At 33.4% G+C, this 26407-nt stretch overlaps 1 protein-coding gene across 1 annotated transcript; it reads right to left on the bottom strand.

Annotated features, from left to right (window-relative positions):
• Window positions 1–461: 461 nt before the first annotated feature.
• On the bottom strand, window positions 462–20944 carry LOC126892090 (uncharacterized). Its single transcript, XM_050661528.1, has 3 exons — window positions 20542–20944; window positions 17260–18231; window positions 462–472 (listed from the first exon to the last, which is right to left on the bottom strand). Exons 1-3 carry the CDS (start codon window positions 20942–20944, stop codon window positions 462–464), a joined length of 1386 nt encoding a protein of 461 aa, XP_050517485.1.
• Between the last annotated feature and the right edge of the window lie 5463 nt (window positions 20945–26407).

Raw genomic sequence — 26407 nt, 5'->3', positions numbered from 1 at the left:
CTATGACCGGTACTAAAAATTCACAATGGATGGAATCGATTTATCCCTGGAAGATGAATAGGCTTACCAAATTTCGTTTTTCTAAATAGAAGCGTTTTGGAGGTATTTAAGAAAAACTAATTACTAGATGCCATTTTCCAAGAGCTCTAGCTTCCTTAGAAAACATTTTCGGACTAGGTGAATTGGGTTAAATTGTCTTAGGAAAATATCTGAGGAATCGGCTCTCTTCGTTTGTAGGTAGAGTTTCTGGACACCCTGTATAAACAAGTTCTATAAGAGAGAGAGCATGCCGGAATAAAATGTGTTAGCTGGTCGCATAGGAATTAATAAAAATTACAAACAGAGTATTAGTAATCATGGAGCGTATGTAATACTTAAGTAGTTATTATAATATGGAACTGAACAAGTCTATGCCCCAAATGATCATGAAGACGAAAGGATAGGAAAATTCTAACCAGTCATTAATTTAATCCTAAAAAATAAAAAATTCATTATATTATGTGACTTTATTACAAAAGTAAGAACATAAATGATTTTTTCTGGAACAGCAGTAGGAAAAAAAATAACAGTTATGACAAAGGATAAACACTGATATACCTACTATCGAAATTACAGAAAGTTGAAAAACACTAAAATGGCTTAACACAAATAAAAAAACTATGTAAAACCAAAATAAATATCTTTATGTGGGTGACATGCAAACGGGAGTCAATCTAAGTAAATTTCGTATAGGAATTTATCATTGAGCAGTAATAGCAACAGTTTCAAAAATCTCAAAAATAAAACAACAAAACACTATCCAACATCAGAAGTTTACTAGTTCTGCTCTGAAAGAAAAACCCGTATTCTGACATTAAAATGTTTGAATAGAAATGACAACAGTAATATTTCAAGCAAAAAAAATATAGGACGATAAAATGAGAAACTAACAAAAATAAATTGACAAGACATGAAACGAACAAAATAACTGAAAATAAGATCTTGATAGATGGCGATGTAAAGAAAACACGGGAAATACATATCATCGAAGTACCCTTATTTTATTATTTATTTTATTTACCATTGATATTGCTCACCAGATTAATATCCTTATAGGTAATTTGCATGTTTGTGCCTATTTGTTTACGATTTTTTCTAGCCCTTCAACTGATGCGTTATCTTTCCTGATCCTCATATATTTAGGTTCCTTAAAATTAGGATTCAGTCCATAACGCTGACTCACTTCTGTAACTTTATTGATTATGTCGTATAAGCCTTCTAGCTAGACTATTAGCAAATGACGGTATCATTATAAATGACATTACAGAATTTGCAAGCAAAAAACCATGGTGGTTCCAGTAATAATTAAGTTTCTGAATCGCAAACCCTTACAGCATGTGTAATGGATCCAAAAAACGTTGTCCCCAAATTAAATGTTAAGGAACAAGAGTCTTCTACAAAACGAAAGATGTATAGCATTTACATTTACGTTAATTTTGATAATTCTTACTTAAAAAATCATAAGAGAGAGGTTATAAACTATGCATGTAGTGGAAGAATGCGAACCCTCTCTATATTTATTATTAAGTATAGAACGATGGTAAATAATAATACGATTGCTTTAAAGCATATCTTAAGACCCAAAAATTTTGACGATCTCAAGTGCTCCAAGAGTTTTATATATCAAAAATGAATAACCATTTTCAATTTCGTTGCAACGCGAAACTACAGGCGCATCATATTCTAGTCCAATCATAGAGCGCTGCAAGCGCCTCTACAGTTCGTGCAGTCACGAATTGCAACGAACGAAATGGCTGGGATGCCCTAGCGGCAACTGCTAGCAAAATACTAAGTTTTCAAACTAATAGCACATAAAACAACACCAAAAATGTTGCTCCACATCCTACCAGATTGAAAACAATGGGAACCTTCTCTGGTTATACCTTTGAGGCTTCTAAAATTTGCAAGCCATAACGGATGCTAAGACTAAGGAAGATGAGGGAATTTTACAATTTATAATCCACGTCTCATCTGCTCAGCGAGGTAAAGTCCCAACGAGAATGGTTCCCTTCGTACTCCAATCAGAGTAAACATGTAAATCAAAAATTAATAAGCATTTTCAATTTTGTTGCAACACGAAACTACTTAGTCTTTAGTTTTATATGTATACAATAGTTTTAAAAAGACCTTCAGTTCTCCTACTCGTATTATCGCGTTGCACTTGGGTACGTACCTAAAACTATGTTGCTATGAACACCTCCATTTAATACTAAAAGAATCAGCTGATTTTACGTGTACAACAGAAAGACAAATACAGGAATTGGCCAAGGGCTATAAATACATAATTTGAAAACGTTGCTGACAAATCGTTGGAGTTTGGAAATTGCTTCTCTCGCTAACAAAGATATTCAAGAACAAAAATTGCCAAAGCTAGTACCACTAAGTGATATTAAAATATTTTGAGAAGAAAGTATTAAAATTGGTGTGAAGTGTCAGAAGACTTTTGAGGGCAATATTGATAATGTTGAAACATACAAATTTAGTTAACTATGCTCTAGCATTAGCCATTATTTTTAACAGAAGACGAATAGGTGATGTTCAGTATTTAAAAAGTCAGCAATCTAGTAACGAAAGATAAACGGATTTCAGTGATTTTGAAAATGTTTTAACTGAAGGAGAAAAGGCACTTACGAGAGGACACAAAATTCCAGTGTGTTCTGGTAAAGATTCTTGAGCTGTTGTTATTTTACTTCCAAAAATGTTGCAAGGTTTCATAGAAATTTACTTAGATTGACTCCCGTTTTCATGTCACCCACATAAAGATATTTATTTTGGTTTTACATAGTTTTTTTATTTGTGTTAAGCCATTCAGGTTCATTTTAGTGTTTTTCAACTTTCTGTAATTTCGATAGTAGGTATATCCGTGTTTATCCTTTGTCATAACTGTTATTTTTTTTCCTACTGCTGTTCCAGAAAAATCATTTATGTTCTTACTTTTGTAATAAAGTCACATAATATAATGAATTTTTTATTTTTTAGGATTAAATTAATAACTGGTTAGAATTTTCCTATCCTTTCGTCTTCATGATCCTTTGGGGCATAGACTTGTTCAGTTCCATATTATAATAACTACTTAAGTATTACATACGCTCCATGATTACTAATACTCTGTTAATAAAACATAGACATAAATACATGTCTGACGTCGTCCGACGTTAATAACTATATGTTTGCAGTTCCAGGCAGTAAGCTAAAATGGGACAAAGGGGATGTTTCGATCCGTAAATTGACAAGCAAAATGATTTTAACAAACTCTGAAGCTATATCAAGCAACAAATTACGCAAAAATATTGCAACAGTAGCACAAATTTTAAGTATGTCCAAAAATTAAACCTAAAGAATTTGTCAAGTTTATGGGGCATGACGAAAAAATGCATGATGAATGTTATGAATTACCTGCTGACATTTATCAAACCGTAAAATTGTCAAAATTTTTAATAGTAATGGAAAGGGATTCTCTTCCTTTAGAATATAAAAGAAAATCGCTTGAAGAACTAGATTTTCACCACGAATGAGAAATGCGGAAGAAAATAAAAAAAGCAATCTTCAAAATACGAATATTAATTTTCCAAGTATTGCAGGTATGCAAAAAGTTAAAAAAAAGTAAAGCATTGGTTGCAAAAGATAACGTTCTGGCTCAAACAAGTAAAGAATTTAAAACGGACAGTGACGATAAGTACTATCCAAATAAAAAAAACTACTCAAAGCATCAAAAAACCAAGCAAGGGAAGATTCCGAATGCGATTCATATGTGCCTCCACAAAGAAGAAATATTAAAAAACAAACCTTTTAAGAGAACACTTTTCAAATTATATTCAAGATGGCGTATCTCCATCAAGATAAAAAGATGAATTCCAATATTATAAAATCAAAAATTCAACATCTTATAAAAATAAAATATGTATGGCATATGTAAGTTTTTTATATGATTCTTAAGTGAAAATATAGAAATATTTTTTTTACTTTTTGTTGCTATTTTTATAATTTTTTTTTATTCTTAGATATAATAAACATCTAACCAACGCCTCAATTAAAGGGTTTGACATTTAAACAAAACATAATGAAATCATTTTTGTAGAAGAAAAAAATTAAATAGGTACCTAAAAACCTAGTTTTGAGTTTTTCTCAAAATTTTTTGAGATTAGGATAAAAAGACCACTACACAAATTGTAGACGTTTTTACCGCCCACAGCTTTTGCGTTGAATTTTTTTAAACGATGCATTGTTTAGCCAGAAATTTCAGAAAACCATTTTCGCCCCTAAAACCACCCCACCTTCACCACCTTATGGATTATTTTCGTACACTTTGCTGTAAGAATACGTTTTGTTGGAACATTTTTACAGCTATGTATACTAGTTCACTGATTTTTAATAAAAATTTTTAAATAAACCGTTGACTCTTTTTTCTGTGAGATAGGTAATATGTTTACTGCAAATAATAAATTATATCGTTAAGAGCCTTTATAATTTTACTGTATAAGAGCAATAATTCACACAAAATAACTTGGCTTAGCTTAATTTATTGCAAAATACTAGCTTTGGAATATCTACTAATAAATTTTTTTTAAACATATAATCCAAACAAACCATGTTCATATCTTAAGCTTATTTAAAATATAAAAAATAACTATCTTTTATTTTTAGTGTAAACAACAATAGAACATGTAAACCAATTCCCACTATTTCTTTACCTATATCCGTAATAAATACCTACCTCTCGCTGAGCACCAAAGTTCGACCCATTCAATCCTTTATTCATTTTCCAATATTTGGCAACGCCGTCTGAGGCAACAACTTACCGGCTTTCATTCTTAGTCATATATAGTTATGAGGCGACAGCGCATTGTATTTCACCGTAAATTTATATATAAAAAAAACATTTAAAATCGTTTCCCCTCTTTAGAGATTCTTAATTAGAAAGTTCCCCTCATTGTATATATGCATATATTTTTTGAAAAAAAGAACTACAAAACGGTGAGGCGAGGTCGTCATAGTTTTCACCGCGAGGCGACAACGTACCTTTTATCGATATATATATATATATATATATATATATATATATATATATATATATATATATATATATATATATATATATATATATATATATATATTGTTGTGATCTTGATTATTGATATGAGATAATATTCTTATATGTCACTTAATTTAATCAATGTATTAATACTAATCTAATTAATTAACCAGATCACATATCAATATGTTTTCAATCTCAGGGCGAATTATAAATTAATTACTTTCTTTCGTGGCTTCTAAATATTTCTTAATGGTTCCTAATCGGGATAGAAAAGAAAAGAGTAAAAAAAATACACATATGGGTTACAATTATAATCAAAATATTTTTTATTTTATTTAAAAGGCAATCAATGCTTAATATTTGCTATTTCTTATTATTCTTAAACATAACATTTACAAATGGGAATCTTATTTCCTTTTGGTTTTCAATTGAAAGTTTTTATTAACATTTAACTATTAGGAGTTATTAGGAACAACTCTATTTAAGTTTGATGAAGCTTTTCTGATATTATTGATTATGTTATTCAATTTTTTATGTGGAATTTAATACGAAAAACCCATACATTCATGTCCAAACAAATGAGACTGACCTTTTCCTGGTGAACTGAAAATGTCCTCACACAAGACCCGTTTCCTGCTATCCTTGGCTGCGATCAAACCTCGTCCTGGCTTCCAGTAATGTTCTCCTTTGAAAAACTAGCTCGAATAGCTCTCGTTCCTGCGTCTGTCGTGATGCTGTGTTCTACCTTTCTCGAAACTGCTATCAGCTACCGGGACACTCTTGGCTCAAGGAGGTTCTTTTACTCTCGACCTGGCCTACTTCTCGTTCCACGATAGATACTCCAACCTCACGGAACTACCGGCTTTTTCACTCTCCGTACACTACCGTCTACTACTCGACTTCACTTCTCGACAGCTCAAAACATTCTGATCCCACTTTGTCATTAATTCACCTACTTTCTAAATATCCCTTCCAGATTCACAAATCAAAATTCCACCACCAACTCTCATTCGCAGTATTCCTCAAAACCAATTTTTAAACTTTCTAAATATGCTTAATGGATTTCAAAGAAAATAGTTAATTCCCATTCTAAAATTACTTTCTACTATATACAAATTTTAATGACCTATTCTCTATTTCCACTTAGTCTTATTTAGCATCGGCTAATGATCGATCCTTCCGCGAACAAACATAATTACCTATTATCGATTTCACTTGAGTCTTATTTAATCACTTCTTAAAATTAAATATAACAATTTGTTGTATACAGGTTGTTCTAAATTTATATGCCCGTGGTTGAGAAAATTGAAAATATTTTATATTAAATTGAATTTTGTCTATAATTATCAAATTTTAATTTTCATATCAAATAGAAATATAACAAATCCCCGCCTTGTATTCGATAAAATTTATCTGCATTTTTAAATAAATTTTCTCGAGGCAAAACCAACTCCCTGTATATTTCCTTACTTTAATCTACGTCTTATATCCTAACTTACTATCTACTTCATGTAATTCTGTCTTTTATTCGTGATATTTGTATACATCGTGAATATTATAAATTCCTCGGATCTTTTCCGAGTTCCTGTGCCTCAACTCATAACTATTTATCCCATTTTCATTATTCACGATATACGGGCCTTCGAAAACAGGCATCAACTTTGCGCAAATGCCCCCAAGAAGATTTGATACTCGTAATGCCCTCACGAGTACTTTTTCACCCTTTTGGAAAGTCACTGGTCTTCTTTTTCTATTTTGTTCCTGTCTTTGGATATATTTTTCGTTGCTTCGCCGTAATCTTCTCTGTACGGTTTCAATCACCTGTTGATATTCTTTTGGCTCTTGGTCTTCCCATGGCCTTATCGGCAGTACACCCTTCATGATGTATTCTGGGGTCTCTTTTGTTACTGTGCTCGGAATTGTATTTAGATACCTTTCTATTTCCGCCATTTTCCTGTCCCAGTGGCGATGTTGACCATCTGTTGCAATGCGAAGAAATTTCGTCACTTCCTGTATGAATCGTTCCGAAGGATTACTCTGTGGATGCCTGATGCTGACAAAATTTGTCTCTATTCCTCGTTCTCGAAGTTGTCCCTTGAAACGATCATTTCGGAAATACGTTGCATTGTCCAGTAGAATCTTTTTTGGTGTTCCTACTATGGCTATAAAATTGTCGATTTTTCTTAATATTTCTTCCCCCTTTGTGGTGCGGCAACTATATAATTTTACGTATTTTGAAAACACATCCACCATTACCAGAATATGTTTGTTCCTTTTAGTGGTCATAATTAGATCGCTTAACATATCTATTGCTACAATGTCTAGTTTGTTTCGGGCTTCAATATTTTTGGCAACATTTTCGTTTTTGAAATTCCGACTCTTAAATTTTTGACATACATCGCACTTCTGGGTAATTTCCTTTGCAATGCGGTAATCCTGTCGGCTTATGTAATTTTCCCTAAAAACGAGCCAAACTTTTCTGCTACCGATATGCCCATTGTCCTCATGTAATTTCTTTATTATCTTTTCGGCCAATGTCTGTGTCACTAAATATAGTTCCTTTCCGTCTATTCTCTTAAAATATATGTTATTTTCTACTTCCGCTCTTCTTTTCTCTCTTTCCTCTAGGTCTTCCTGGTTTGTCCTTATCTCATTTAACGAATATATCCCTTCTTCTTGTATTAATCTATTTAGTCCCACCTGTAGAGTAATTGTTTCCTTTTTTCCGGTGTCCTCATCCCGTGTTAGAGCGTCGGCTATTATGTTGTCTTTTCCTTTTATATATCGGAACTCAAAATCATACTCCTGTAATAATAGAATGCCTCTATGTATTCTATTATTTACTAATCTATTCTTCATGATATGTACTAAAGCTGCATGGTCTGTTTCGATTGTGAATTTTGCTCCCAATAAGTAAAACCTCAATTTGTTTACGCAATATAGTACACTGGCAAACTCCAATTCTGTAACACTATATTTTCTCTCATGTGTTTTAGTCACTCGAGATATAAAACATATCGGTACTTCTTGGTCGTTTTGTATTTAAGACAGAACTCCTGCAAATTTTTGTATGGACGCATCAGTTCGGAGTATAAAAGGTAAATTGTAAATGGGGTGGTATATTTTCGTTCCTTTTGAGAATTCTCGTTTTAATGTTTCGAAAGCTTCCTCCTGTTCTTCTTTCCAATTCCATTTTATTCCTTTTTTAAGCAATTTTATCAGAGGGATTTCCTTTTGGCTCAAATCGGGAATCAGCTTTTTAAAATAATTGATCGTGCCAAGAAAACCTCTCAATGTTTTCAAATTCGTTGGTCTTGGGTATTCATCTATGAGCTTGACTCTGTCTTCGGCTAATCTTACTGTTTTGGTGTCCAATTGAAAACCCAAATAAATGACTTCTTTTTGAAAAAATTGACATTTTTCAATGTTTAATTTCAATCCCGCTGTGTCCAATTCTTTCAGAATTATTTCTATGTGTTCCAGATGACTCTGAGTATCTTGTGAAAAAATTAATAAATCATCGATATAATGAACTATGAAATCTTCATGGCGATTCAAAATGGTATGTAGAGCTCGGACGAGTGCAGCACAAGCACTCTGCAATCCAAATGGCACTACCTTAAACCGGTAGACAATACCATCAATAGAAAAAGCGGTGTAGTTTCTACACTTTTCAGCTAACGGTATCAACCAAAAACTGTGTTTTAAGTCAATTTTCGAAAATATGTGTGACCCGGTGATTCTTCCAAAAATGGCCTCGATGTTTAGAGGTGATTCATATTGTGATACAGTGTGCTGGTTGATATTCCTGGCATCTAAACATAATCTCAATTCTCCATTGCTTTTCTTTACTATCACAATCGGGTTAACATACGGTGAATCACATCTTTCGATGATTTGATCTTCCAACATTTTATTTATTTCTTCTTTCACCTCTTGTCGATACTCCACCATTACCAGAATATGTTTGTTCCTTTTAGTGGTCATAATTAGATCGCTTAACATATCTATTGCTACAATGTCTAGTTTGTTTCGGGCTTCAATATTTTTGGCAACATTTTCGTTTTTGAAATTCCGACTCTTAAATTTTTGACATACATCGCACTTCTGGGTAATTTCCTTTGCAATGCGGTAATCCTGTCGGCTTATGTAATTTTCCCTAAAAACGAGCCAAACTTTTCTGCTACCGATATGCCCATTGTCCTCATGTAATTTCTTTATTATCTTTTCGGCCAATGTCTGTGTCACTAAATATAGTTCCTTTCCGTCTATTCTCTTAAAATATATGTTATTTTCTACTTCCGCTCTTCTTTTCTCTCTTTCCTCTAGGTCTTCCTGGTTTGTCCTTATCTCATTTAACGAATATATCCCTTCTTCTTGTATTAATCTATTTAGTCCCACCTGTAGAGTAACTGTTTCCTTTTTTCCGGTGTCCTCATCCCGTGTTAGAGCGTCGGCTATTATGTTGTCTTTTCCTTTTATATATCGGAACTCAAAATCATACTCCTGTAATAATAGAATGCCTCTATGTATTCTATTATTTACTAATCTATTCTTCATGATATGTACTAAAGCTGCATGGTCTGTTTCGATTGTGAATTTTGCTCCCAATAAGTAAAACCTCAATTTGTTTACGCAATATAGTACACTGGCAAACTCCAATTCTGTAACACTATATTTTCTCTCATGTGTTTTAGTCACTCGAGATATAAAACATATCGGTACTTCTTGGTCGTTTTGTATTTAAGACAGAACTCCTGCAAATTTTTGTATGGACGCATCAGTTCGGAGTATAAAAGGTAAATTGTAAATGGGGTGGTATATTTTCGTTCCTTTTGAGAATTCTCGTTTTAATGTTTCGAAAGCTTCCTCCTGTTCTTCTTTCCAATTCCATTTTATTCCTTTTTTAAGCAATTTTATCAGAGGGATTTCCTTTTGGCTCAAATCGGGAATCAGCTTTTTAAAATAATTGATCGTGCCAAGAAAACCTCTCAATGTTTTCAAATTCGTTGGTCTTGGGTATTCATCTATGAGCTTGACTCTGTCTTCGGCTAATCTTACTGTTTTGGTGTCCAATTGAAAACCCAAATAAATGACTTCTTTTTGAAAAAATTGACATTTTTCAATGTTTAATTTCAATCCCGCTGTGTCCAATTCTTTCAGAATTATTTCTATGTGTTCCAGATGACTCTGAGTATCTTGTGAAAAAATTAATAAATCATCGATATAATGAACTATGAAATCTTCATGGCGATTCAAAATGGTATGTAGAGCTCGGACGAGTGCAGCACAAGCACTCTGCAATCCAAATGGCACTACCTTAAACCGGTAGACAATACCATCAATAGAAAAAGCGGTGTAGTTTCTACACTTTTCAGCTAACGGTATCAACCAAAAACTGTGTTTTAAGTCAATTTTCGAAAATATGTGTGACCCGGTGATTCTTCCAAAAATGGCCTCGATGTTTAGAGGTGATTCATATTGTGATACAGTGTGCTGGTTGATATTCCTGGCATCTAAACATAATCTCAATTCTCCATTGCTTTTCTTTACTATCACAATCGGGTTAACATACGGTGAATCACATCTTTCGATGATTTGATCTTCCAACATTTTATTTATTTCTTCTTTCACCTCTTGTCGATACTTGTATGGAATCGGGTAAGTCTTTGATCGAAAATTTCCCAAGTTTTTCACCTCAAATGAATGTTCGTACTTTTTCGCCACTCTGTTTTCCTCATTTATCAAATTTTCGTAGTTTCTTAACATCAACCGCAATTCCTTTTCTTTCCCTTCTCCACATATCAATTTTCTGTCTTTTTTTTCAGATTCTTCACACATGTTTACCGTGCATTCTGCATCCTCGTTTGCATATACCTCCTCTTCAAATACGACTGTTTCAATCATATTCTTTTCACTTTCATTTTTTTGCTTTATTTCTTCTTCTCCTGAGCTCGTCTCTTCTTTTGAGGAATCCCAGGTTTCCTTTGTTTCTGATACTCCCAAATTTTCTTCTTCTGGGCTCAACTCTTCTTTTGAGGAGCCACAGGTTTCATTTTCTTTTATCTTTTTCTGACCTTTTCTCCTTTTTTTTCTTTGTCCTTGCTTCGCTGCCAAATTCATTTCCACTGTTTGTTCTTTACCTGATTCGTCCGTATTTTGTTTCTCATGTTCCTTGTCCTGTTCTTTTTCTTTTTCTTCTGTTAGTTTCATCGTATTATTTTTAAAATCTATCACTACATGTTTTTCTGCCAATTCGTCAACTCCTACTATCATGTCATGTGACATGTTTGGCATTATTACACATTGTAGTGCATACATATTCTTACCCAGTCGTACCATTACTCGTATGCCTTCATTTATAGTTGCCAATGTCCGTTTGTTTGCGCCCACTAAATTTACCCTAGGTATTTTGTAAATTAAATTTGTTAAGTTAACTTCTTCTATTAGTTTTCTGTTGACCAATGTTATTTCAGATCCAGTGTCTATCATAATTTTAATTGGTTTCTCGTTGATAAATCCATCCACAAATTTTAAATTAACTCCATTTTTCTTTTCGTTGTTTCCTGCCAATTTAATAAACTCCTTGGGGTGACAAAAGATTCCTGTTTGATTTTTGGTTTTTAGTGAGCGCCGTCGTGAAAAGACGCCGGTTGCTCATCGTTGTTTATATTTTCGTCATACTGTCTCTCTCCGTCATATTCATCTGTCTGGGTATTATTTACTTCTCTTCTATTTTCTCTTGGTCTGTCGGATCTGTTTCGGTTTTCTCGATATCCCTGTTCATTTTGTCTACCATTATTTCTGTTTTCTTGATTTGAGCGTGTGGTGTTTCTATTCTGGTATTCTCGATTTCTATCCTCATTCCATTGCCTATTTCTTTGTTCATAATTTCCTCTTCCGTTGTCTCTATTTTCGTTTTCCCTTCTGGGATTAAAATCTCGTCTTGTATAGTCCCTCCTATTTTGATTTCTATCTCTGTAATCTTGTGTTTCTCGGGGCCTGTAATCTTCTCGCGACCTTCTTGATTTTCTTTCTCTTAGACGTGATTCTCTTATTTGTAGGAATTGGCATAAACTATCTATGTCTTTGTAATTTTGCAATGTGATATGGTCTTCCAGCGTTTCCTCGAAATGTCTTGCAATCAGTTCGACTAATTGTTCCGATGAGTAATTATATTGTAAATGCTTTGCATTATTGTAAATTTGTAAAGCATATGTCCTTTCTGATACCCCCATCCTATCATTGTATTTCCCATTTTGCAATTCCTTGTTAATTTCCAATTGTTGGACTTTTCCCCAGAAATAATTCAAAAATTTTTGTTCAAATTGTTGCCAATTGCTGAATTCTTCTTCTTTACTATCGAACCATAGGCTTGCTTCATATTTGAGATGGTTTCTGATAGTTTCTTTTGCTGTTTCGAAATTTCCGATGTGCTGTATTTTCTTTTTCAGGCTATTTATGAACGGCACTGGGTGTAATCTTCTTACATCCCCGCCAAACCTTATCTTCACGTCATCTGTGCTATGTATAACCATTTCTCTTCTTTCTCCGACATTCTGTTGCGTCCTGTTTTCGGTGACTTGTTTTTCTATTTCTGTGATTCTTTTTTCCACTTCTTCTCTGTCTACTTGAATAGCATTTTCCAACTTATTTTCCAAATTTTCTAGTTCCTTTTTCTGGCCATTCGTTAACTCCTTTATTTTATTTTGAGTTTTCATTTCTTGTTCTTTCATGTGATCCTTCAATCTCATTTCTTGTTCTTGCATGTGATCTTTAATTTTCATTTCATACTTTTCTATGCGTTCCTCCATTTTCTTGTTGTTCTCTTCTATGGCTTGTTTTGTTTCCTTCTGATTTTCTTGCATTATTCTTTTTGTTTCATCCATTTTTTGATCCATTTTTTGTTATGATTCATCCATTTTCTTTGATGTTTCTTCCTGATTTTTATCCATTGTTCGTTTTGCTTCATCCATTTTTTGTGACTGGAGTTGCATAAGTTGTAATATCTTTTCTAATTCTGACAATTCTTTTTTTCCTGTTTCCATGATTGTTGTGTCTAAAATATCTTCTTGGTCTGAATTTTCCTCTTGATTTGAATGTTCTTTTTGTTTTTTATTGTCTTTGCTTTGGCTTCTTGTCACAGACATTTGTTTTCAAGAAGTACTGTCCCCGCCAAATATGAAATTTTACTAGTATGTTACCAAAACGACTTTTTCTCACCCAAATATTATAAATTGTCAATAAATATATCAAATGTAAATATCGTAAAAATAAAATATTAAATCAGTTATGTAAAATTTGTACCTAAAGAGATCTAAAATTTTATGTTATCAAATGTAAGTATCTCACTTTTTACCACAGGCATATAAATTTTCAAATACCGGCTTTACTCTTTCTATCCTTCAAATTTGCCACTAGAAATACTTTACAATGCTCCACGTTGGGCGCCAGTTGTTGTGATCTTGATTATTGATATGAGATAATATTCTTATATGTCACTTAATTTAATCAATGTATTAATACTAATCTAATTAATTAACCAGATCACATATCAATATGTTTTCAATCTCAGGGCGAATTATAAATTAATTACTTTCTTTCGTGGCTTCTAAATATTTCTTAATGGTTCCTAATCGGGATAGAAAAGAAAAGAGTAAAAAAAATACACATATGGGTTACAATTATAATCAAAATATTTTTTATTTTATTTAAAAGGCAATCAATGCTTAATATTTGCTATTTCTTATTATTCTTAAACATAACATTTACAAATGGGAATCTTATTTCCTTTTGGTTTTCAATTGAAAGTTTTTATTAACATTTAACTATTAGGAGTTATTAGGAACAACTCTATTTAAGTTTGATGAAGCTTTTCTGATATTATTGATTATGTTATTCAATTTTTTATGTGGAATTTAATACGAAAAACCCATACATTCATGTCCAAACAAATGAGACTGACCTTTTCCTGGTGAACTGAAAGTGTCCTCACACAAGACCCGTTTCCTGCTATCCTTGGCTGCGATCAAACCTCGTCCTGGCTTCCAGTAATGTTCTCCTTTGAAAAACTAGCTCGAATAGCTCTCGTTCCTGCGTCTGTCGTGATGCTGTGTTCTACCTTTCTCGAAACTGCTATCAGCTACCGGGACACTCTTGGCTCAAGGAGGTTCTTTTACTCTCGACCTGGCCTACTTCTCGTTCCACGATAGATACTCCAACCTCACGGAACTACCGGCTTTTTCACTCTCCGTACACTACCGTCTACTACTCGACTTCACTTCTCGACAGCTCAAAACATTCTGATCCCACTTTGTCATTCATTCACCTACTTTCTAAATATCCCTTCCAGATTCACAAATCAAAATTCCACCACCAACTCTCATTCGCAGTATTCCTCAAAACCAATTTTTAAACTTTCTAAATATGCTTAATGGATTTCAAAGAAAATAGTTAATTCCCATTCTAAAATTACTTTCTACTATATGCAAATTTTAATGACCTATTCTCTATTTCCACTTAGTCTTATTTAGCATCGGCTAATGATCGATCCTTCCGCGAACAAACATAATTACCTATTATCGATTTCACTTGAGTCTTATTTAATCACTTCTTAAAATTAAATATAACAATTTGTTGTATACAGGTTGTTCTAAATTTATATGCCCGTGGTTGAGAAAATTGAAAATATTTTATATTAAATTGAATTTTGTCTATAATTATCAAATTTTAATTTTCATATCAAATAGAAATATAACAATATATACATAATATATCTATATATGTACAACTTTTATTTCGCCGAAGCGATGACGGTCGCGATAATGGTCGCGAAATCAATCCTTTTCCCCATTATAAAATAGGTCTTACATTTATTTTAAATTTAAATACCTCTGCACAATTTATATATACATACACATAATATATAGCATAAGCGATGATGGTCGCGATGACGGTCGCGATGACAGTCGCGATGACGGTCGCGATGACGGTCGCCAATTCAATGCTTTTTGCCCTATCCAAAAATCGCACAACGTCCCTAAAAAGTTTTCACTTCAAAAACAATAAACGTCACGCATGAGTGTGGCCCTGCATAAAGATAAGAAATGTTGTTCCTAACACGAGCTCCGTAAAATTGTTATTTTTAAGCGATGAAACAAAGTAATAAATTGTGAATGGGGTGGCGATTGGGCTATGCTGGTCTATTACGCAATCGAATTTAAAGCGGACTGTATGGAAATAATAACAAAAAAATTCTTACCTTATTTTAACTGGTAGGTCGAGAAGTCTTCAGTTATTAGTAAGGTGAAGGAAGGAGGGAGAAAGGGTTAATTTATTTTTTACTATAACTGAAACCGGCGTTTTTTGGCGACACTTGATAACTACAGGAAACGACTTAACAATTCAATTTGTTCTTACTTACTGACAACCACGACTAGTTAGTACTAACGAAAGGTAATTAAAGAGAAAACAAAAAATTTAGTACAATATCTGGGCAAGAAAATAGACCTGGTACTTCGAATGAAATAAATTTAATGAGGCCAAAACATCCTGCCCCCCCGAGTTTATTTTTAAAATAAACGAAAAATCAACGAAAACTAATTTAATTTTAATATGCTAAGTCTGCACATGAACCCATCACCCTAAACTAAAATTTTAACTATCAAATAAAATAAAAAAATCCTCTCCAGTTTATTGACTGGGTAGAGGACACAGTTTAACGACTGGGCGCATGTAACTACCGTGCTTGGTTCGCACTTTTACGATTCGAACAATCCCATCTTTTCCAGGATACAAAGTCTCTATGACTGCCAGAGGCCACTGTAAAGGTGGGATAGTTTCATTTTTTATTATAACTACCATTCCCTCTTTGGGAGGGTTCGAGTTAGTGTTCCATTTTAAACGAGACTGCATAGAAGACAAATATTCTGAATGCCATCTTTTCCAATAATGTTGAACAATGCAATCTAATAATTTATATCTTTTCAAAGTACTCATATTTTTATCAAGATCAATATCCATCGAGGGTAATGACACTAAAGGTTCTGTACATAAAAAATGCGATGGAGTCAGCGCGACTGGATTTTCAGGGTCGTTACTTTGAACACAAAGAGGACGCGAATTCAAAAGACACTCGATTTGTGTCAGAACAGTTAAAAATTCTTCGTAAGTAAGGATTTGATTCCCCACAACTCTATTTAAATGAAGTTTTACACTTTTTATATTGCTTTCCCAAATACCACCGAAGTGACTGCCATAAGGTACGTTCATTTTCCAAGAAATTTTGGTATTATTAAGTTCCTGTTGGAATGCATCTTTATAAGTTTTTGAAGTAGTTAATTGATATATTTCATCGAGGACTCTCTTGGCACCCACAAAATTTGTGCCATTATCTGAATATAAAACCTTACAATTTCCACGACGAGATAAAAATCTTTTGAAAGTGGCTAAGAAACAATCTGTAGAGAGCGAGGAGGCTAATTCAAGATGTATGGCTTTCGTACTTAGACAAACAAACAAACATACGTAAGCCTTTTGAGTTTTTACGCCACGATATTTTCCTATAGTAATGGAAAACGCACCAGTATAATCTACACCAGTGTGTAAAAAGGCTTTTGCCTGATTGACTCTTACGGCGGGTAAGTCAGCCATCATAGGATAGGTAGGTTTAGGATTAAGACGAAAACAACGATTACATCTCCAAATTCTATTTCTGATGGCCTGACGACTAGATAGTATCCAATAATTTGTTCTCAGAAGATTTTGCAACAAATACGCTCCAGCATGTAAATGCAATTTATGGAAATAATCTATTAACAAAATGGTTAAAAGATCGGCTTTGGGCAACAAAATCGGATGTTTTTGTTCAAAACTACATTGGGAGTTGGACAAACGTCCACCTACTCTAATTATTCCATTTTCAATAAATGGATTCAAACGACGTATGGAAGATTTTACAACGAGATTTTGAGAAAGGGCTTTATATTCTTCAGAAAAATGCTTTTGCTGGACAGCTCGAATTAATTCAATTTCTGCAATTTTTAAATCAAATAGAGATATCCGTTTATTTAAAGACAATTTTCTAAGAAATCTCAATACGTATACTGTGGAATTTAAAAGTTTCGACCAACTGGAAAAATATTCAATAAGAGTATACAGCGGAGAAATTACACGAGTGACATTACCAAAGAAGGTTTGTGATCTATATTCAGAATCACAAATCATAATTTCCTGTCCGTTGACAGACTGAATAGGCCAATATTCTGGCTCCAACAGTAACCAATTTGGACCAGTAAACCATGTGGAATGGTTGACTAACGAAGAAGGAAACAAATCTCGAGAGGCGCAATCAACAACATTTTCCTTTCCAGGAACAAAAAACCAATACTCTGACGGAACCATCTTATGAATTGTAACAACTCTATTTTGAACAAATATTTTGAGATTTTTCTCTGAGGACTTTATCCAATTTAATACAATCATGGAATCACTTAAGGCAAAAATTTTATCAGTATTATGTCTAGGAGAATAAGTTTCAATAGCATGTGAAAGAAGCTTTGAGAGAAGAAGCGCTCCACAAAGCTCTAATCGAGGAAGAGTTATTTTAGACATTGGAGATACTTTAGATTGAGAGTACAGTAAAGTAACTTTAACTTGACCTGTACAATTAACAACCCTGGAATAAACAATGGCTGCGTATCCAGCAGCACTTGCGTCTGAAAATCCTACAAAAGACAACGACGAATTAGGTGTAACTGCTATATGGCGTGGAATTTGTATTTTGTATAGGACATGAAATTCATTTTGAAACTTTTCCCATGCTATTTCGATTTCTTTTGGTACGGTACTATCCCAATCTACCTTTAGAGTCCAAAGTTTCTTTATCCAAATTTTAAGCAAGAGGGTTATAGGAGATAGGAATCCCAAGGGATCAAACATACGAGCAACAAGTGAGAGCATGTTTCTTTTTGTACAACGGGTCGATGAGGGTATTTCTAACCCAAAACTAAAATTGTCACATTTTTCTTCCCATTGCAATCCTAACACTTTGGAGACTGACTTATCAAATTGTTTGGTTTTGACCAATTGAAGGGGTTCGGGGATTGTCGATAGTAGATCGTTCGAGTTCGACATCCATTTGGTTAATTTAAAACCACCTTTTTGAAACAAATTCACTAACTGAGTGTGTGTAACTATAGCTTCAGAAACATTTGGAAAACTGCTAATAAAATCGTCTACATACATATCTCTTAAAATTGGGATGATAGCATCAGGAAAACTTTTAGATTCGTCATTACATAATTGTTTTATTACCCTGAGACTAAGATATGGTGAGGCTTTTACTCCAAAAGTTAAAGTATTTAATTGGAAAATAGAAATAGGATCATTGGTATCAAATCTCCACAAAACTCTTTGAAACGAACAATGAGATTCAACCACTTTAACCTGCCTATACATTTGTTTCAAATCAGCGACAATTGCGATTGGAAAAAGACGAAAATTCAACAATATTGTGGTAGGATTATTTTGTAATTTTGGACCTTTATAAAGAATTTCATTTAATGACGGTCCTTTACTAGTTTTCATAGAGGCATCAAAGACTATTCTACAAGGAGTGGAAGGGCTATCTGATTTAAAAACACAATGATGGGGAATATAATACGACAACGAATCAATGGTTTGAATGGGAACTAAACTCATGTGCTTTTGGTCTAAATAGTCTTGAAAGATATCACAGTAAAGTTTTCTAAGTTCTGGGTTTGGTGCTAGGCGATTTTCTAAGGACAACAATCTATTTTTAGCAAGAATAAAAGAATCACCCAGTACATTAGGATCATTTTGGAACGGCAATGAAACTGTGTATCTACCATCTGCATCTCTACATACATTTTCTAAAAATAAATTTTCACAAATTTCATCTTCTGATGAACTATTAGTAACAGTGGGCAAATCCTCTAATTCATACATTCTTTCGACCAAGGAATCTAAATTCAACAAAGGGTTACAGACGAAAGACAAATATGTGTGGATTTTTTCAAAATTTGGTGCAGCTGAGCCCATGACTACATAACCTAAACTAGTCTCAATAGCTGATAGAGAATCTTCGCATGACACTCTATTACAACCAATGATATTTGAAAAGACAGATAAGCCTAAAATACCATCTATCTTGCCAGGAAAAAAGAAATTCGGGTCAGCTAATTTCAAGTGTTCTATACTGTTAATACGGTCTTTGTCAACTGGTTGATCTGGCAACTTATTAGAGATTGTGTCTATAAGCAACACTTCTATAGGATATTGTATTTTTTTATCAAAATGGGAAAAGATAACAATGTTGGTTTTACCTACTATCGGGGTGGTTGATCCTCCTATACCAGAAACTGTCAAATTTAATTTCGAATAACTTAGGCCTAATTTTCGGGAACAATCAAAAGTAAGAAAATTAGCAGAAGAACCACTATCTAACAAAAATCTAACCTTGTGAGCACTACCCCATTTATCAACAACTTTAACCATTATTGTCCCAAACAGACTAACAGAACTCGATTCTGATTCATTTGGGATATTTTTAGAATGGCGGACATGTAAACTAGAAGGATTATCAGAAGAACCAGAGGTAGGCTCAGTACTAGTGGAGGGAAATGGAACATTCTCATTAGGCCGAGTAGTATTTGGCTTATGCAACTTGGAATGGTGCCTAGCTTTGCACACAACACAAGAAAATTTTGACGGACAATTGGATACTCGATGCTTTGAAGAAAAACAATTTAAACATAAATTATTTTCCTTCACTAATTTAAATCTGGATTCAAATGGTAGCCCTAAAAAGTGCTTACAGTCTTTAATTAAATGTGGGCCTTTTTTACAAACAACACAATCTATGGAGGAATACGTATTCTGTTCTTGCAAATGAAACGATTTGTTCGGTTTTTGAAACGAAAAATTATTTTTGGAATTCCTTGATCTATCATTTTTAATAAGAGATTTACTACGTTGGCGTAAAAATTTCAATAAATCATCATAAGCGGGTAAATCATTATTATTTCTTATTAAATCAAATGAATCTATGGTATCTTGTGGTAATTTTAACATAGCTAAATAAGTTAAAATATGATCATCTAAATTATCGAGATTTAATCGTTTTAGTGCAGAAACATTAGTATCAAACTTTTCCAAAAATATTTCCAAATATGATGGATTATTAGATTGCAAACCGCGAAAATTAACAATTCGATCCATATAGAGATTAAACAAATATTTTTTATCATTATATCTTTCAACAAGCATATTCCAAATAATGTCATAATTATTAGGAATGGGTTCTATTGAGCTACAGCTTTTCAAGGCTTTCCCGGAAATACAACTCAACAAATACTGTAGCTTATCGGACTTGGGATATTCTATTTTGTTATGAACAAATTGTTTGAAATTTTCATAGAAAACAGGCCACAGAGATATATCTTCACCATCAAACTTAACTAATTCAAATTTGGGCATTTTAATAGTAGAATTATTAGTACTATTGGGATTATTACTCAAAACAGCAGGTTTATTTATTAATAATGAAGCTAAATATTCAATATTGGAGTAGAGATCATAAAATGCATCTAAATGCGTATGGTATGCAACGCCAGCATCTGGCTCCATCTCTTGTTTTAATATAACGATATCTTGAACAATTTCCTCATATTCTGATAGAGTTTTTTCGAAAGTACTATATCTAACTGCAAAGTTACGCATTTTTGAGGCATTTTCTGGATCTTTTTCTAAGGCCGACCCGGCATCGTAACATAATTGAGCCCTACGAAAGATAGTTTCACGTTTAGAGCATAATCGCTCCAATTTTAGTTCGTTTTGACTTTTAGGCATGTTTAATAATAAATATTGAAATTCTTTCAAAAAATTATCAATGATGAAGAAATAAAATGGAACAAAACCCAAAATATGTCAAGAATAGTAGTTAGGTGTATATATTTTTTCAACAATTACTAAAATTTTATTAAACTAAATCCAAACAAATTATTTTTAGGTTTGCAAAATATCCAAATCAAATATATTTACTTAATCAAAATCGATTTCACTAAGCGATGGGTTCAGAAGCAAAAACACGAATTCAATGTTCCAACTATAGTCGACCGAAGAACAAGGTTTTTCGATACACGACAAAAAAAGGGTACACTACGATTTAATTAGATTTTAACACGACAAATATACTATACCGATTACAATTATAATTTTAAATAAATTTATCCAATGCGAAAAATACGATAGATCAGATCTTGAACCGGCAAAGCAACAACGAAATTGATTCAAGACGATCCGGCTAGAAGGCCAAACTTATGGGGTGGCGATTGGGCTATGCTGGTCTATTACGCAATCGAATTTAAAGCGGACTGTATGGAAATAATAACAAAAAAATTCTTACCTTATTTTAACTGGTAGGTCGAGAAGTCTTCAGTTATTAGTAAGGTGAAGGAAGGAGGGAGAAAGGGTTAATTTATTTTTTACTATAACTGAAACCGGCGTTTTTTGGCGACACTTGATAACTACAGGAAACGACTTAACAATTCAATTTGTTCTTACTTACTGACAACCACGACTAGTTAGTACTAACGAAAGGTAATTAAAGAGAAAACAAAAAATTTAGTACAATATCTGGGCAAGAAAATAGGCCAGGTACTTCGAATGAAATAAATTTAATGAGGCCAAAACAGTGAATATGTGCCTAATTATAGTGGAAACTGTAAGTGTACAAGATTTAATTAATTTCTTTGTAAAAACGTTTTGAATTTAATATATTGGGACAGTTTGTTAAATCTATTATAAACAATTTTTCGTTATCAGTGGTTTCACGTTAATTACAGCTGACGTGAAACAGACCCATATACCTGTTTTTGCAGGTGGTCAGGGACGGATCCTTTTTATTGACAAAGAGTGTTTAATGAAATTATTTAACCATGGAAAATAATGTTACCAGAATGCAATCCAATATCCAATATCAACAAAATTTCTCACAAACATAAATATTCTTTAGCAACATCAAAAGTTTAGTTTCCTTCTAAAGAGAACGCGATCATTTTTAATGCACTAGACAATACCAAACTCCAAGAATACCTTATCCCCTTGGTAAGTATAATCCAACATAAAAATATTATATTCTGCTCTCGACTGTCTAACAATCGCATCTGTGTGTACCTATCTAGCAAACAACTGGTAGAAGATTTCATTACCAACAGAGAATACATTTAAATTCAAGGCGAAATTGTTCGAGCGAGGAAATTAATAACACCGGCAGAGAGGATTGTCCTATCCAACGTATGCCCCTCCATACCTTATGAAATACTAATCAACAAATTTCAAAATATTGTTTTAGTACTGGCTTCACCTATGACATTCCTTAAAATTAGTGCCACCTTACCAGAATATAACCACATTCTCAGCTTTAGGAGACAAATATACATCAGTCCCCACAATTTAACACTTCCGGAATCATTTCTACTTGAGTTTGATAATACCTCTAATAGGATTTTAATATCACAAGATGGTTTAATCTGTTATAATTGCAAGAAGGCTGGCCACAAAGCATCTCAGTGTTCCGAATCAACAGTTCTAGAAGATCAACATTCAAATAATGAAAAATCTTTACTCAGCCTAGGTAATGCAGCTTCTCAACAAATACATACACCATCGGAAGAAATGTTAATCTCCCACCTTTCCACCAATGCAGATTTCCAACATATATATCAGGTATTAGAAGAACCAACGTAAGCATCTCACGATTCAAACACAATAGCCCGATAACAAACATTGTTCAAGAATCTAACTCTCATAAGCGCACCGTTGATGATATAACTTCACCTGAAATTGAGTTTTCTTCAGCAGAATGCAAGTCGTTCCTTGAGCCTAAAATTCTTCCAAAAATCGAGAAATCTAAAACTGTTTCAACGGAAAGTAGTAGTAACTCTATATCACTGCTACTAGAACCCGCAAAAACGTACATTGAAAATTCTCCATCTTTCGTTCTTGATTACAACCAACTGCATATGCTTCTAACTAACATTACCGGCTCTGCTGATCCCTTGAGTATCATTCAAGAATACACAAAAGATTACACCGGTCTAATTGATATGTTCTCAAAAGTATATCCCCACTTAAAAGACAGAAGTATAAAGCGAAAATTAACGTCAATTACGAAGAAAGTTTATGCCTACATTGGTAAAGAAATTTCTGACTCTGACAGTGACACTTCCCAATTATGTCAAAAATAACATTCGCATCATTACTTCAATGGGATATTGATGGATTTTTCCATCACCTCACTTTTCTCCAACTACTTATTACTGAGCAATCACCTGATATAATATGCTTACAGATTCCATCATATACTCATCAGAACTTTTTGCTTTATTCAAAGCCCTACAATACATTAACAGCAAAAACATATCCTACAGTGTCATTCTTTCCGATTGTCTCTCCTCAATTAATGCTATGCAAAATCTCTACCCGAAACATCCCATAGAGAAGATGATAAAATTGAAACTTCAGAAAACTCAAGAAAATCTCAGAACAGTAATCTTCGTGTGGATACCTTCGCACATTGGTATCGAAGGTAATGAATTGGCAGATGTAAGTGCTCGCGATGCTATTGGTAGTGACGAATCGGAGGTCGAATATCGGAGTGCGGCAAGTGATTTAAAAGCCTTTTTCAAAAATAAAGTGTTAAGTGCGTGGAACCGGAAGTGGCAAAATTCTGTTTCGAAACTAAAACTGGTTAAAAGTGACATTTCTCCGTGGCAACCGACAGCAACAAGCCGAAAATACCAAATAATCTTAACACATCTGAGACTGGGCCATAGTAGGTATACACACGCACACCTATTCACAATCAGCGAAGCTCCAAAGTGTTTCGTTTGTAACTTACTAGACAGTATATTCTTCTATAGTACTAAGGAGAATACAGAATAGCAGGGAGATACTGGATTCCATCAAAATAAGAAAACTTCAATACTTGGGTCATATAACACGTGGTGACAGATATGAACTCCTAAAATTAATTATGCAGGGAAAGATTCAAGGAAGGCGCAGCATAGGTAGGAGAAAAATGTCCTGGCTGAGAAATCTCAGAGAATGGTTTGGATGCAGCTCAACTGAACTCTTTCGGGCTGTAGTATCGAAAGTGAGAATAGCAATGATGATTGCCAACCTTCGTCGCGGAGATGGCACGTAAAGAAGAAGATGACAGTATAGATCATTTCTTAATTGATTGTCCTAAATATACTATTGAAAGACGTCTATATAGCATCCCGAACAGCTTGCAAACGTTACTGGGAAAGAACTTTGATTACAGAAAACTAATAGGGTATTTATCTCGTATCAATATGTTGTACAAAATTTAATCATGTAAGTACTAGATATTACTGATATTTGTATCTATTGTAAATTGTAACCGTTATGTCGCTAATATCCTTCGGGAGGATGCGGCTTTGTTTTAAATAAAAAAAAACATTACGCATATTTGTTATAATTGCATAAGTGGAACACCTTAGCTAAAGTGCACGTTTTGCTTACATAAACAAGGTTGATTATTCATTTGACGTAGTAACGAAAATAAATACAAACATATTTATATAACGAAGTATTTGATAAATATGGGAACACGTTGAGATTTGAGTCATTAGTGGATCAGACTAGTTAGTTAGTTAGGTTTGGGGGTTTGCTGTCGTTAGAGCAGAATAATGTAATCACCTAAATGAATACATAAATGAACACATTTATATGGTATTAGTTCAACAAAATAAATTAGTTATGAGTATATAGTGTATTCCTGATATCAACCCCATCACCAGGGTAGTTCAATCTTCGCTGTACCATCATATGGCGATCTAGACCAGACGGACTTGTGAAACAGGAATAAAGATGGCGAGAATTTGGAACTGAAAGAAAAGAAGGGAAATCTTCGTAAAGTATACACAATATCGTTAGATGGAGAATGGTATAAGGAATGGGACGGACTATATGGTGCTGGAGAGACCAACGATAAGGGAGTCCAAATGGTAGACGTCGACATGGACGAAGGTTTGGAGATATGGGACCACGCCCAGCGTTAAGAGGACACATGGCAAGGAAATGGACAATAGTGAACAAATGTGTAATCGTGAGTAACTTTTTCGCTATTTTTTTAAATTGCGTATATAGTCGAGGAAATGAAGCATTTCGGCTCGCAATTTTTTCGTCCAGCATGGATTTACTTGAAATTTTCACAGAAGGTAGGGAATAGTCCAAGGATCATTTTCTATATCATGACGCTGTACGCTAAAACCTTGGGGGTGGTTGCCACCCCATCTCGGGGGCGGGAATTTTTTATTACATTTTACCTATGGAAATCGATGTAAAAAGTGATTCTAAGAAAAAAATGTTTTTTACATTTTCTTCGTAAAACTAGTATTTTTCGAGTTATTCTTTCTTGAAAGTAACAGTTTTTCCATGAAAAAATCAACTCTTGTAGAGGGTTTTTTGATAATACCTCGAAAAATATGCATTTAATCAAAAAAACTGTAGATATCAAAATTGTATCTTTTAGTAACACAAATCAAATTCTTTTCCTGTAATATCTTTAAGACCAATAAAAACCGAGATAGGGCATGTTAAAAGTTAGCTTTTTTCGTCAAATGCATAATTTGAAATATTCAAAGTAAAATAACGGAAAAACTTTGCATTTTTCGAAGAAAACTTAAAAAACCTTTTTTCAATTATACAGCTCAGTCTCTCAAAAATAGTAATAAAAAGTTTCTATCCTAAAAACTAAGCGACTTCTGATCAAAAAAATCGGTACCTGCTTTTCTCTATGAAAAAATCAGTGAAAACAACCCCCTAACTACCCTCCTAATTAAAAATTAGTATTCACCTTTCTGCAGTTCTTTTTATATTTATATTATCAATACAACCAAGAAGTTTTACCTATTTAAAAGGCCTAACTTTAGAAAAATTGGAGTTTAAAGAAAAATTAATTTTTTGGAATTTCCCATTTTTCACCATTTATTTTAAAATATCTCCGAAAATACTGAAGATTCGAAAAAAATCATGGATCACTAAATTGTAGCTTTTTTAATAACTAAAATTTCCTTGTGCATAGGTTTTCATTACAGTAAATAGTTAGCGAGATATAGCTGTTTAAAACCTCTATTTACTAGCAAACACCCCCTTTTTCGAGCCTTTTAAACCCACCCTAATTAAAAGTTAAGGGATCTTACGGAATTTAGTTTACACAGTCTTATAACTCTTTAAAAATCCTACAAATTCATTTTTGAAAAAACTTTTTATCGCCAAAAATGA

The sequence above is a fragment of the Diabrotica virgifera genome, chromosome 1, assembly GCF_917563875.1.
Source record: "Diabrotica virgifera virgifera chromosome 1, PGI_DIABVI_V3a".
Taxonomy (NCBI): domain Eukaryota; kingdom Metazoa; phylum Arthropoda; class Insecta; order Coleoptera; family Chrysomelidae; genus Diabrotica; species Diabrotica virgifera.
This window is presented reverse-complemented; position numbering and strand designations above follow the sequence as displayed.